This window comes from Trichomycterus rosablanca, chromosome 7, assembly GCF_030014385.1.
Source record: "Trichomycterus rosablanca isolate fTriRos1 chromosome 7, fTriRos1.hap1, whole genome shotgun sequence".
Taxonomy (NCBI): domain Eukaryota; kingdom Metazoa; phylum Chordata; class Actinopteri; order Siluriformes; family Trichomycteridae; genus Trichomycterus; species Trichomycterus rosablanca.
In genome coordinates, this window is record NC_085994.1 from 28244846 (window position 1) to 28260365 (window position 15520).

Consider the following 15520-nt stretch of genomic DNA (forward strand, 5'->3'; position numbering starts at 1 on the left):
ATATATATATATATATATATATATATATATATATACACACACACACACACACATATACAGTATATATTTAAGCAATAGAACACGAGTGTGTTATCGCAAATAACATCACAGCCGTGATGTTATTCGCGATAACACACGACCTCAAGTGTTCTATTGCTTTTATACAACAGTTTTTACAAAATAAAGAAAGAAAATAAATCAAAGAAGCCCTGAATTTCATATTAAATATGCTTTACTATTGACAATACCTTCCGCCAAAAAGTAGTTCCACAACGAATATAAAGTTTAACACTACAAAGCAGACATCCCAAGTTGCAAAAACTCATTTCAGGGAGGTAAGAACAACAAGAAGAAAAAAGCAAGGACCTCCGAAGGGAAAAAAAGAAATAAAAAAGCTCTCACACACACACCAAAGGATATGGGTGATAACAGAACTCTTAGGAGCTGCTAACTGGGCTATTAAGCTAACTGTTCGCGTTACAAACACATCAATGTTCCCTACATAGTGCACTAGATTGTGTATCAGATCGCGGATTTATGTTCCCTACACAGTACGCTAGATCGTATATCAGATAACGGATTTAAACCGAGATCGGGAAAAAAGTCATGTGCATGAAGTTTGTCGTTACTGGCAACGCGTCAGCTGAGTAATACAGGTGTGGTGTGAAAAGACCGTGATGTTATCACGGTTAAAAACTCCAGCAGAGCTGCTGTGTCTGATCTCATACCAGCACAACACACACTAACACACCACCATCAGTGTCACTGCAGTGCTGAGAATGATCCACCACCTAAATAATACCTGCTCTGTGGTGGTCCTGTGAGGGTCCTGACTATTGAAGAACAGGGTAAAAACAGTCTAAAAAAATATGTAGAGAAACAGATGGACTACAGTAAGTAATTGTAGAACTACAAAATACTTCTATATGGTGAGTGGAGCTGATAAAACCACCCCTGTTGCAACTAAAATAGCTTTCACTTAAATTATAACAAATATAACAAACAAGTATTATTATAATTATGTTATCCCATTTATGTATCTTATCCTGTTTAATCATTTTAACAAGATACTCAACACTACCCAGAAAATGTCATGTAGTGCACCCAAACACATACACACAATGTATTTTTGAGTCATCAGAAGGTTGACATCTCTGAATATTTGGAATGCAAAAAAAAGGTTATTTTAAATTAAATTAATAGCTTTGGATGCAGAAGATACATGTCATGTCATTAAACCTTTATTAGATTAGTTTTCTGACTTTCCAGTTTTTGCATTACCTCAGGATGGAAGGGGTGGCATGTTTCGGGACGCCTCCTGTCCTTCTGCAACTTAAGTCGCTCACATTTCAGTGATTCATTATGTTCACTGAGGTTAAGGAAAACAAAATAAACTGCAGTGCACAGAGATAAATATTTTACAGTTGTTTCATTAGTCTTCATTTTGCAAACTATATGTTAGCATCTCATTTTCGAATTTCTGAAATAAACCAGCTGTGTCATGAAATGATAGGTTGTTAAGTAAGTTAGATAATGCTAAGTAACTTAATTCTGCTCAGATCAGGTTAAATTACACTTGTGTATTTATCATTTGTTAAGTCTTCATATGCCATTTTCAGACAGACATGTACAGAGCTGACGAAAAGCAGTGTTAGGAAACAATATTGTCAGATGTTGATCCTCAGAAACAGACTGGTCCCATATGAGCATTTTTCCTGAGCAGCATGTCTGGTGTTGATCATCACTCCATTCTGGGTCATTGTGAAACACACCATCTGTTTTCCTCAAAGAGGATTAAAAAAAAAAAAATCCTTTAAAACATTTGTGTGGAAATCTATTAATTTGAGGACAAAGCTCATGTGCATTTTCTTCATGAAAATGAGGTTAGAATTCAAATACTTTTTTTCTGCCTTATTACCTCTCAGTGTAGGCTTAATAAGACTGATACACCACGCTCAAAAGATAGAGAAGAATTCATGTAGCTGTGTGTATTCCATTAATACATGGAAAAACATTAAATGTGTCTACCCTGGATCCAATTTAAATGAACGTTTTTCATTTGCAGCTCATAAATATAAAGTAAACAAAACAAACCAAGAGTAGAATATATACTTTAAAGCAGCTCATGTTGAAACAATAAAAGCTAGGGACTGTAAGTACAACAACCTGTTTATGCCTGCTGAAGAAAAACAGTCTAGGGGATAAAATAACTTACAGCAGCAATACAGAAAACAATATAATATAACTTTAATAAAATATAAATGCATTTAAATTAAAGCTTTAGTCAAATAAAGAAATGGAATTGTAATTATAAAACATTATTTATCCACACAACAAAGAGGACATGGATTAAAATACCTTTTCATAGGTATTATTATACCTATATTATTATTTCATAATAATAATAAAATTAAAATATTAATAATAAATTAATGAAAATTAAATTAATTTCACATTTTATTTTTGTTTAAATAAAATTGTCTCTATTTCTGCATTAACAATTTGAAACATTATATGTTTCAATTCTTTACTGAGCACAATTACTATGTCCAGGTTGATCACTGGTTAGAAAACTAAATTATTTATTTACCTGATTATTTATTTTGTTCATATAAAAAGTAGTAACAGTAATAAACCTAAAAAATCTTGTTGAAGCTTCTATTTGACTGTCCACTATTTAAAAATACCACTGTACTACACTGCACTATGAAGAAAACAAAACACCTGCTGTAAAGCATCTTGGATAGGGTTCACAAATCAGGCTGTTTTCTCCTTAAGTTTGTTGTCATCAAAGTCAGAGTTCAGACACAGGTAAAATGCTCTGGCAACTGGTAAATGAACATTTTCATAAGGACATGAACAGTGCAATTATTTGTGTGTTTGTATTATTTTGGGCTTGATCAGACCCCATTTGTGTTCATAATATTAAAGACTTCAAAAATGACAGCATATACCTGACCATTGAGGTTTCTCAAAGGATATACATGATTTCAATAGGGTCCATAGTAATGGGTCCAAAATTCCTGCACTGACACTTGTTGTCCACCACCACCATGAAGAGGTTACTGCTAGGAATTTGCTGGATGACAAACGATCTATGGGCAACAAGAGACAATAATGAAAAACAGCAGATAAGCCCTGGAGTGTATTTTGTGACACAGTGCATATATCAAATGCTTGAAACCACTCATACTTTTAAGAGCTTAAGATAAATGTCTGGAATATAACATACATCCTTGGCCACCTCATCTCTCATTTTTTAGTCTTGGTCTCTAGCACACACACACACACACCACATATTTTAAACAGCCAAGAGGGTGTGATTTGTATATCTATTAATGATGTTGTGCAGGGCAAGTGGAGCATATCCCTCTATACTTTCCTTCATTTTGCCAGATGTGCTGCTATTGTTTCATTCTTGCTCACCACTTTAATCAAACATCACAGAATTAAACCAAAGCCTGGCCAGTGAAGTGTTGGAAAATATAAAACTTTAAAAAAAGGGGGCATTCATACAAATTGGAACCACACTCATTTTTAACAAGTGCTTTTTTTTTGGTTAGATAGAGGGATTCTGGCTGATTTACGAGTTTCTGCAGAATTTATGAGAAGGAAGGGTAGAGGAGATGATTCTGTGTTCCCTCTTTTCTTTATCTCTTTTTTTCCACAGAATGAGAAATTTACGGCTTTGACCATGCAATGGTTTATCACACACTTGGTGGATTCTTGTCTGCTTCACAATAACCCAAGCACAGACACACTCAATGTATCCCAGATACACCCTGTCTAGGACTGGACCAAGACAAAGACCCTATTGTCCGACATGAAATATCTAAAGCATGCTCATACTTTGTATTTTGTTTTACATTTGAGTTTGAATAAGCATTTTAATGTACAAATCAGACAGAAATGTACTGAATAAAGGTAAAAATGTAGTACTACTACTCCTATTATTATTATTATTATTATTATTATTACTGCCTTTAAATCACACTACTTCAAATAACATGACACCCAGTATGTCACAAATCAAGCCTCTTTGTGCTCCTGGAGTCAACGCCCCCTTATCATCATTGGTCCACAGTTAATTATCCACAGCTGCACCTTTTTTTTTTTATAGGGATACTGCTCATAGGATTTAAGGAAGCAGCTGTGGATCAGTCATTGGAGGCTTTTTGACTTGTCATGATTTTGGTATGGTATGGTATGGTACCATACCATAGCATATGGTATGCTATGCTATGCTATGCTATGCTATGCTCTTGTCTAGTCCATGCACTTTCTTACTAAAGCACTGGGTTTAGCCAAATGTGTATCACATTCCATGTGCCCCCTCAATCAATACATAATTGTTTCAAAAGTATCAAAAAGATTTCAGCTTAACTTAAAATTTCAATTATTAACAACCTAAACCAAAGATCCTGCATCACTGAATTGAGACTCAGGAAACCATTTCTAAACAATTCAATATTAAAGTCCAAGCTGTCCACAAGGATAAAACTGCAACACTTACTGACAAACAGAAAACACAAACAACTGTCATAATTAATATGTGTTATTGTCTGCTTTATGTATTTACTGTATGTAATTATGCAATCAACAAACAGTCGACAGTGGCCAGTTATAGCGGGGAAGTCAAAATACCAAATGTTCTGACCAAATATACAGCATAAATATACACTGTTAAGCCAAAATATTAGGACCACCAGCCAGATACTCTGTAATATATCTGACCCACTAAACCATGGACTCCAAAAGACATTTAAAGAGTCATGTGATATCTGGTACAAGGACATTATCAGCATGTCATTAAACTTATTTATGTTACAAGGTGGATTGTCCTACAGTGCATCCTTATATCATCTCTTCTGTGAGAATATGATGCACATGTGATTTTCTTGGGACCAGTCAATTTGCAGTTTCAGAGATACATCTGACCATGACAAAATGGCCCTTATCAAAGTAAATCAGGTCTTTACGGGTGCCCATAGCTGCTCCATTCAACAAGTATACTATAAATAGACATTGAATTGATTTGCGTGATCATTATTTATTTATTTATTTTTAGACTATATTTTGGAGAGCAGGTGTGAACATTAAAACAAAAGGAAGTAAAGAATATATATATATACAGTATATATATATATATATATATATATATATATATATATACATACACACACACACACACACACACACACATTATATATATATGTATATATATATATACAGTATATTGTCTCAATTATATACAGTGTATCACAAAAGTGAGTACACCCCTCACATTTCTGCAGATATTTAAGTATATCTTTTCATGGGACAACACTGACAAAATGACACTTTGACACAATGAAAAGTAGTCTGTGTGCAGCTTATATAACAGTGTAAATTTATTCTTCCCTCAAAATAACTCAATATACAGCCATTAATGTCTAAACCACCGGCAACAAAAGTGAGTACACCCCTAAGAGACTACACCCCTCAATGTCCAAATTGAGCAATGCTTGTCATTTTCCCTCCAAAATGTCATGTGATTTGCTAGTGTTACTAGGTCTCAGGTGTGCATAGGGAGCAGGTGTGTAGTACAGCTCTCACACTCTCTCATACTGGTCACTGAAAGTTCCAACATGACACCTCATGGCAAAGAACTCTCTGAGGATCTTAAAAGACGAATTGTTGCGCTACATGAAGATGGCCAAGGCTACAAGAAGATTGCCAACACCCTGAAACTGAGCTGCAGCACAGTGGCCAAGATCATCCAGCGTTTTAAAAGAGCAGGGTCCACTCAGAACAGACCTCGCGTTGGTCGTCCAAAGAAGCTGAGTGCACGTGCTCAGCGTCACATCCAACTGGTGTCTCTGAAAGATAGGCGCAGGAGTGCTGTCAGCATTGCTGCAGAGATTGAAAAGGTGGGGGGTCAGCCTGTCAGTGCTCAGACCATACGCCGCACACTACATCAAATTGGTCTGCATGGCTGTCACCCCAGAAGGAAGCCTCTTCTGAGGTCTCTACACAAGAAAGCCCGCAAACAGTTTGCTGAAGACATGTCAACAAAGGACATGGATTACTGGAACCATGTCCTATGGTCTGATGAGACCAAGATTAATTTGTTTGGTTCAGATGGTCTCAAGCATGTGTGGCGGCAATCAGGTGAGGAGTACAAAGATAAGTGTGTCATGCCTACAGTCAAGCATGGAGGTGGGAATGCCATGGTCTGGGGCTGCATGAGTGCAGCAGGTGTTGGGGAGTTACATTTCATTGAGGGACACATGAACTCCAATATGTACTGTGAAATACTGAAGCAGAGCATGATCCCCTCCCTCCGGAAACTAGGTCGCAGGGCAGTGTTCCAGCATGATAATGACCCCAAACACACCTCTAAGACGACCACTGCTTTATTGAAGAGGCTGAGGGTAAAGGTGATGGACTGGCCAAGCATGTCTCCAGACCTAAACCCAATAGAACATATTTGGGGCATCCTCAAGCGGAAGGTGGAGGAGCACAAAGTCTCGAATATCCGCCAGCTCCGTGATGTCGTCATGGAGGAGTGGAAAAGCATTCCAGTGGCAACCTGTGAAGCTCTGGTAAACTCCATGCCCAGGAGAGTTAAGGCAGTTCTGGGAAATAATGGTGGCCACACAAAATATTGACACTTTAGGAACTTTCACTAAGGGGTGTACTCACTTTTGTTGCCGGTGGTTTAGACATTAATGGCTGTATATTGAGTTATTTTGAGGGAAGAATAAATTTACACTGTTATATAAGCTGCACACAGACTACTTTTCATTGTGTCAAAGTGTCATTTTGTCAGTGTTGTCCCATGAAAAGATATACTTAAATATCTGCAGAAATGTGAGGGGTGTACTCACTTTTGTGATACACTGTATATAATACAGTGGGGCCAAAAAGTATTTAGTCAGCCACTGATTGTGCAAGTTCTCATTCTAATAAATTTTGGTTGTATGGAAGCACAAACTTGCAACAATTAACAACAATGGATGACAAACTTGAGTCTTACTATCAATGTCCTCCACATTGTAGCATAATGAATTTTTAAAAGTAGTTTTTTATTCAAGACACAGCTTATGAGAAATTTCGCAACTATGTTTGTTGAATCTCATATGTTTGTATAAATCTATACACAACTACTCAGCCAAATGTGCATCTCTTAATGAAAAGACATTTGTGCTGTGACCTAAATCACATAGTAATACTAAATTTGAGAATAATAGAGAATAAGTTAGGTCAGACACAGCTAGGGTTTTTTTTACACCTTGTCATTTTGACATTTTTGGCATTTAGCAGACGCTTTTCTCCAAAGTGACTTACAATACTGTGACAGTAATCTGTCTAAGCAATTGAGGGTTAAGGGTCTGCTCAAGGGCCCAACAGTGACAACCTGGCAGTGGTGGAGCTTGAACCTGCAACCTTTTGATTACTAGTCCAGTACCTTAACTTAACAGTATATATATATATATATATATATATATATATATATACATACACACACACACACACACACACACACATTATATATATATGTATATATATATATACAGTATATTGTCTCAATTATATATATAATACAGTGGGGCCAAAAAGTATTTAGTCAGCCACTGATTGTGCAAGTTCTCCTACTTAGAAAGATGAAAAAGGTCTGTAATTGTATGATTTTTAAAGAATTTATTTGTAAATTATGGTGGAAAATAGGTATTTGGTCAATAACAAAAGTTCAACTCAATACTTTGTAACATAACCTTTGTTGGCAATGACAGAGGTCAAACGTTTCCTGTAAGTCTTCACCAGGTTTGCACACACTGTAGCTGGTATTTTGGCCCATTCCTCCATGCAGATCTCCTCTAGAGCAGTGATGTTTTGGGGCTGTCGCTGGGCAACACGGACTTTCAACTCCCTCCACAAATTTTCTATGGGGTTGAGGTCTGGAGACTGGCTAGGCCACTCCAGGACCTTGAAATGCTTTTTACGGAGCCACTCCTTAGTTGCCCGAGCGGTGTGTTTGGGATCATTGTCATGCTGCCACGTTCCATCTTCAATGCTCTCACTGATGGAAGGAGGTTTTGGCTTAAAATCTCACGATACATGGCCCCGTTCATTCTTCCCTTAACACGGATCAGTCGTCCTGTCCCCTTTGCAGAAAAACAGCCCCAAAGCATGATGTTTCCACCCCCATGCTTCACAGTAGGTATGGTGTTCTTGGGATGCAACTCAGCATTCTTCTTCCTCCAAACACGACAAGTTGAGTTTTTACCAAAAAGTTCCATTTTGGTTTCATCTGACCACATGATATTCTCCCAATCCTCTTCTGGATCATCCATATGCTCTCTGGCAAACTTCAGACGGGCCTGGACATGTACTGGCTTAAGCAGGGGGACACGCCTGGCACTGCAGGATTTGAGTCCCTCTCGGCGTAGTGTGTTACTGATGGTAGCCTTTGTTACTTTGGTCCCAGCTCTCTGCAGGTCATTCATCAGGTCCCTCCGTGTAGTTCTGGGATTTTTGCTTACCGTTCTCATGATCATTTTGACCCCACGGGATAAGATCTTGCGTGGGACCCCAGATCGAGGGAGATTATCAATGGTCTTGTATGTCTTCCATTTTCTTACAATTGCTCCCACAGTTGATTTATTCACACCAACCTGCTTGCCTATTGTAGATTCACTCTTCCCAGCCTGGTGCAGGTCTACAATTTTCTTCCTGGTGTCCTTCGACAGCTCTTTGGTCTTGGCCATGGTTGAGTTTGGAGTCTGACTGTTTGAGGCTGTGGACAGGTGTCTTTTATACAGATAACGAGGTCAAACAGGTGCCATTAATACAGGTAACGAGTGGAGAACAGAAGAGCTTCTTAAAGAAGAAGTTAAAGGTCTGTGAGAGCCAGAAATCTTTCCACCATAATTTACAAGAAAATTCTTTAAAAATCCTACAATGTGATTTCCTGGATTTTTTTTTCTCATTTTGTCTCTCATAGTTGAAGTGTACCTATGATGAAAATTGCAGACCTCTCTTATCCTTCTAAGTAGGAGAACTTGCACAATCAGTGGCTGACTAAATACTTTTTGGCCCCACTGAATATATATATTCTTTACTTCCTTTTGTATATATTGTCTCAATTATATATATAATAATAATATATTATATATATTCTTTACTTCCTTTTGTTTTAATGTATACAGTATATATATATATATATATATATATATATATATATATATATATATATGTATATATATATATATATATATATATGTATATATATATATATATATATATATATATATATATATATATATATAATTCTCAGCACTGCAGAGACAGCGACATGGTGATGGTGTGTTAGTGTGTGTTGTGCTGGTATGAGTGGATAAGACACAGCAGCGCTGATAGTGTTTTTAAACACCTCACTGTCACTGCTGGACTGAGAATAGTCCACCAACCAAAAATATCCAGCTATCAGTGCCCCATGGGCAGCGTCCTGTGATCACTGATGAAGGTCTAGAAGATGACCAACTCAAAAAGCAGCAATAGATGAGCATTCGTCTCTGACTTTACATCTACAAGGTGAACCAACTAGGTAGGAGTGTCTAACAAAGTGGACAGTAAGTGGACATGGTATTTTAAAAACTCTAGCAGCACTGCTGTGTCTGATCCACTCATACCTGCACAACACACACTAACACACCACCACCATGTCACTACAGTGCTTAGAATCATCCACCACCTAAATAATACCTGCCCTTTGGTGGTCCTGTGGGGGTCCTGACCATTGAAGAACATGGTGAAAGCAGGCTAAAAAGGTATGCAGAACATCAAAGTGCTCCTATATGGTAAGTGGAGCTGAAAAATGGACAGTGTGTGTAGAAACCAGGAGGTGGTGTGTATATATACTGTATATACACACTTCACCATATGGTGTGTTTATTGATCTAGAATCTTTTAACAATTGTGCCTTCCAATCCTTTAAAATATCCTCTGAAGAATGCTCCAATCTTTCTCTAATTATTGACAAAATAAAAGACTAAAATGACAAATGTACTGCTGAATGGAACTGTCTCATTCAGGGAAAAAAATCTAGTGAAACTAAGGAAATGGAGTTTCTAAAACACACCTAACCCAGTCCCTACCACCAACCACAAAACAATACCATCTAACAAAAACTTTGTAGTAACCTTGTTGTAATCTAAATAAACTTAAGCGATTCCTTTTTAGTTCTCAGCCTAAAATGGGTTCTGGTTCACTTACAAATGGAACAGCCCAAGCTTAGCTCAACCTCAGGAAAGCTTGATTAGGTCCAACTTACTCAGGCGATATAAAGCAGAGATTGTGGTGCTGGCAAAGCAGTGTATTTTGCTGGGAAGGAATAAACATACTTCCCACTTGAGCAACAAATGGCCTTGTAGTCCAAATGAAACACACATAAAGGAATATACACATGTGCAAACAGGCAAACACATCCATACACAACAAGATCCAGATACTTTTAGTGACATTAATGGTGGTTGAATGAGTCAGTAAATAAAGATGATGGCAAAGTTATAACCATTTAAAATATATTTTGTTATATGTATTACATTATACAACATGTGAAACTCTCTATATAATTAGCTATCTAGATATCAATACTAATATATAATAATAGCTATTAGTCTATAATTGGATACCATCATGCAATTATTATGCTTTTTATGCAAATAAATTTAAGCAAATACATTTTCTAAACTAAGATTTATACTTTATAATATAACTTATACTAATATATAATATAACTATATAACTTACATATACTTCACAATTTTAACCATCTGCAACGCATTCTAATGAAGGACTTTGGTTTTTCTACTAAGAAGCTTGCTTAAATAGAACACAGGCAGGAACAAGGTAAGGTTGTGTCCATAATGCCAAATAAATTGTGGGCAACGCTCTTTGCCCAAAATTAGTATGTTATTAATTTTTTGTAGTATGAAATAATTTTTAATATTATGTAAAATCATGTTGAAATACCCCTAGTTATTTAATTCAGTTGTTTTAGCCACATCTTATGCTTGCTTGTGAATTAATTAAATTATATAAAATAAATAATATGCTTTTAATCTTATGACAAGGGGCAGTTGTAGCCTAGCAGTTAAGGTACTGGACTAGTAATCAAAAGGTTGCAGGTTCAAGCTCCACCACTGCCAGGTTGTCACTGTTGGGCCCTTGAGCAGACCCTTAACCCTCAATTGCTTAGACAGATTACTGTCACAGTATTGTAAGTCACTTTGGAGAAAAGCGTCTGCTAAATGCCAAAAATGTCAAAATGACAAGGTGTAAAAAAAACCCTAGCTGTGTCTGACCTAACTTATTCTCTATTATTCTCAAATTTAGTATTACTATGTGATTTAGGTCACAGCACAAATGTCTTTTCATTAAGAGATGCACATTTGGCTGAGTAGTTGTGTATAGATTTATACAAACATATGAGATTCAACAAACATAGATTTATACAAACATATGAGATTCAACAAACATAGTTGCGAAATTTCTCATAAGCTGTGTCTTGAATAAAAAACTACTTTTAAAAATTCATTATGCTACAATGTGGAGGACATTGATAGTAAGACTCAAGTTTGTCATCCATTGTTGTTAATTGTTGCAAGTTTGTGCTTCCATACAACCAAAATTTATTAGAATGATATTAAATGGCAATTTCGTTGGAAGTAAAGGGGGAAATATGATTATCTTGTATATCCTCACTTTAGCCATGGAATGTCTCAGTTATTTTGTTAGTTGCTTCTTATGAGTAAATACACCAGAATATATCAGTCACAAGTAGTAAACCTACACCAGACTATCCGTAATTCTCAACCACAATGATAAACTAGCTTTTTAATTTTTGTTTGTACAATTAAAATTACATTTGGATAAAGATAAAGGTATAAAGGTAAAAATGCGCTGCTCCAGGGCACCAGGGCTTCTAAAAAAGGTAACCTGGAAATATAACAAGATAGAGAGCAAGAGCTTGGCTCCTGCAACAAGCACACAATGTATTTAGTTCTGTATTTGACTGAGGACATCTTCTGACCAAGACTTGACCTCAGTATTAATTTAAGGCAACCATATAAACTTGATACTCCTTTAATCATCACTAATGCACAGTTTAAATTAAAGTCTCTATTACAGTCTCATTTTTAAACAGACCAGGAATCTTGATCAATGCCTAGCATGAATACTGTAAATTCATATGTTTTGGATTGAACTTGAGGTTTAAGGTTTGAGTGAAACTCCTCTCTCCGCATTCCTCCACGTGTAAGTGCACTTAAATCTGGTTTATAAATGCTGGTGGTGGAGGGCTGATGTATATCATTGTGATAGGGGCACAGAGGCTGTAACCGAAGGTTTATACTCTTTGTAAAATGGACTTTGATGATAAACCACCCACATCCCCTTCTGACAGCACTCTTTGAAAAGTAAGGACAACAAAGTGCACAGGTGTGTGACTGCAAAATGAACATCACTATGCTCCAGAGCAAAGCAGGGTTACACACACAAACCCACACACACACACGAATGCATGTCTTCGCAAACACACATACACATGCTAAAAGGTTAGGACGATAAAATGGGAGTGCTTTGAAAGACAAACAAACTAAACCCTAACCTACTTTGCTAAGACGTAAACGTAGGAAATATATACACCGATCAGCCATGACATTAAATCCACCTCCTTGTTTCTACACACACTGTCCATTTTATCAGCTCCACATAACAAAAAGATCTTTGTAGTGCTACAATTACTGACTGTAGTCCATCTGTTTCTCTGCATACCTTTTTAGCCTGCTTTCACCCTGTTCTTCAATGGTCAGGACCCCCACAGGACCACCACAAAGCAGGTTTTATTTAGGTGGTGGATCATTCTCAGCACTGGTGGTGGTGTGTTAGTGTGTGTTGTGCTGGTATGAGTGGATCAGACACAGGTTAAATACCATGTCCACTCACTGTTGACTCTATTAGACACTTCTACCTAGTTGGTCCACCTTGTAGATGTAAAGTCAGAGGTGATCGCTTATCTATTGCTGCTGTTTGAGTTGTCATCTTCTAGACCTTCATCAGTGGTCACAGGACGCTGCCCATGAGGCACTGTTGGCTGGATATTTTTTTTGGTTGGACTACTCTCAGTCCAGCAGTGTCAGTGAGGTGTTTAAAAAGTCCATCAGCATTGGTGTGTCTTTTCCACTCATACCAGCACAACACACACTAACACACCACCACCATGTCAGTGTCACTGCAGTGCTGAGAATCATCCACCACCTAAATAATACCTGGGAGTCCTTGGAGAGTCCCGACCATTGAAGAACAGAATGAAAGGGGGCTAACAAAGCATGCAGAGAAACAGATGGACTACAGTCAGTAATTGTAGAACGACAAAGTGCTTCTATATGATAAGTGAAGCTGATAAAATGGACAGTGTGTGTAAAAACAAGTAGGTGGTTTTAATGTTGTGGCTGATCATATATATTTCTGCAAATATTTCATTATATCTTTTCATGGGACAACACTATAGACATGAAACTTGGATATAACTTAGAGTAGTCAGTGTACAGCTTGTATAGCAGTGTAGATTTACTGTCTTCTGAAAATAACTCAACACACAGCCATTAATGTCTAAATAGCTGGCAACATAAGTGAGTACACTCCACAGTGAACATGTCCAAATTGTGCCCAAATGTGTCGTTGTCCCTCCCTGGTGTCATGTGTCAAGGTCCCAGGTGTAAATGGGGAGCAGGGCTGTTAAATTTGGTGTTTTGGGTACAATTCTCATACTGGCCACTGGATATTCAACATGGCACCTCATGGCAAAGAACTCTGAGGATGTGAGAAATAGAATTGTTGCTCTCCACAAAGATGGCCTGGGCTATAAGAAGATTGCTAACACCCTGAAACTGAGCTACAGCATGGTGGCCAAGGTCATACAGCGGTTTTCCAGGACAGGTTCCACTCGGAACAGGCTTCGCCAGGGTCGACCAAAGAAGTTGAGTCCACGTGTTCGGCGTCATATCCAGAGGTTGGCTTTAAAAAATAGACACATGAGTGCTGCCAGCATTGCTGCAGAGGTTGAAGACGTGGGAGGTCAGCCTGTCAGTGCTCAGACCATACGCCGCACACTGCATCAACTCGGTCTGCATGGTCGTCATCCCAGAAGGAAGCTGACGCACAAGAAAGCCAGCAAACAGTTTGCTGAAGACAAGCAGTCCAAGAACATGGATTACTGGAATGCCCTGTGGTCTGACGAGACCAAGATAAACTTGTTTGGCTCAGATGGTGTCCAGCATGTGTGGCGGCGCCCTGTTGAGAAGTACCAAGACAACTGTATCTTGCCTACAGTCAAGCATGGTGGTGGTAGCATCATGGTCTTGGGCTGCATGAGTGTTGCTGGCACTGGGGAGCTGCAGTTCATTGAGGGAAACATGAATTCCAACATGTACTGTGACATTCTGAAACAAAGCATGATCCCCTCCCTTCGAAAACTGGGCCTCATGGCAGTTTTCCAACAGGATAACGACCCCAAACACAACCTTCAAGATGACAACTGCCTTGCTGAGGAAGCTGAAGGTAAAGGTGATGGACTAAACCCAATTGAGCACCTGTGGCGCATCCTCAAGTGGAAGGTGGAGGAGTTCAAGGTGTCTAACATCCACCAGCTCCGTGATGTCATCATGGAGGAGTGGAAGAGGATTCCAGTAGCAACCTGTGCAGCTCTGGTGAATTCCATGCCCAGGAGGGTTAAGGCAGTGCTGGATAATAATGGTGGTCACACAAAATATTGACACTTTGGGCACAATTTGGACATGTTCACTGTGGGGTGTACTCACTTATGTTGCCAGCCATTTAGACATTAATGGCTGTGTGTTGAGTTATTTTCAGAAGACAGTAAATCTACACTGCTATACAAGCTGTACACTGACTACTCTAAGTTATATCCAAGTTTCATGTCTATAGTGTTGTCCCATGAAAATATATAATGAAATATTTGCAGAAATGTGAGGGGTGTACTCACTTTTGTGATACACTGTATATATATATATACAGTATATACATATACTGGTGCTGGTCATAAAATTAGAATATCATGAAAAAGTTGATTTATTTCAGTAATTCCATTTAAAAAGTGAAACTTGTATATAATATTTATTCATTACACACAGACTGATATATTTCAAATGCTTATTTCTTTTAATGTTGATGATTATAACTGACAACTAATGAAAACCCCAAATTCAGTATCTCAGAAAATCAGAATATTGTGACAAGGTACAATATTGAAGACACCTGGTGCCACACTCTAATCAGCTAATTAACTCAAAACACCTGCAAAGGCCTTTAAATGGTCTCCCAGTCTAGTTCTGTAGGCTACACAATCATGGGGAAGACTGCTGACTTGACAGTTGTCCAAAAGACGACCATTGACACCTTGCACAAGGAGGGCAAGACACAAAAGGTCATTGCTAAAGAGGCTGGCTGTTCACAG

At 37.9% G+C, this 15520-nt stretch overlaps 1 protein-coding gene across 1 annotated transcript in view; it reads right to left on the reverse strand.

Moving 5' to 3' along the window:
• cacna2d3a (calcium channel, voltage-dependent, alpha 2/delta subunit 3a) overlaps nt 1-15520 on the reverse strand; it is a 313706-nt gene that overhangs the window by 740 nt on the left and 297446 nt on the right. The window contains exons 37-38 of the mRNA XM_062999198.1: nt 2983-3095; nt 1282-1364 (exon numbers count right to left, since the gene is read on the reverse strand). Of these exons, the coding sequence (XP_062855268.1) occupies nt 1282-1364; nt 2983-3095 (196 nt within the window). The remainder of the gene's footprint in view (nt 1-1281; nt 1365-2982; nt 3096-15520) is intronic.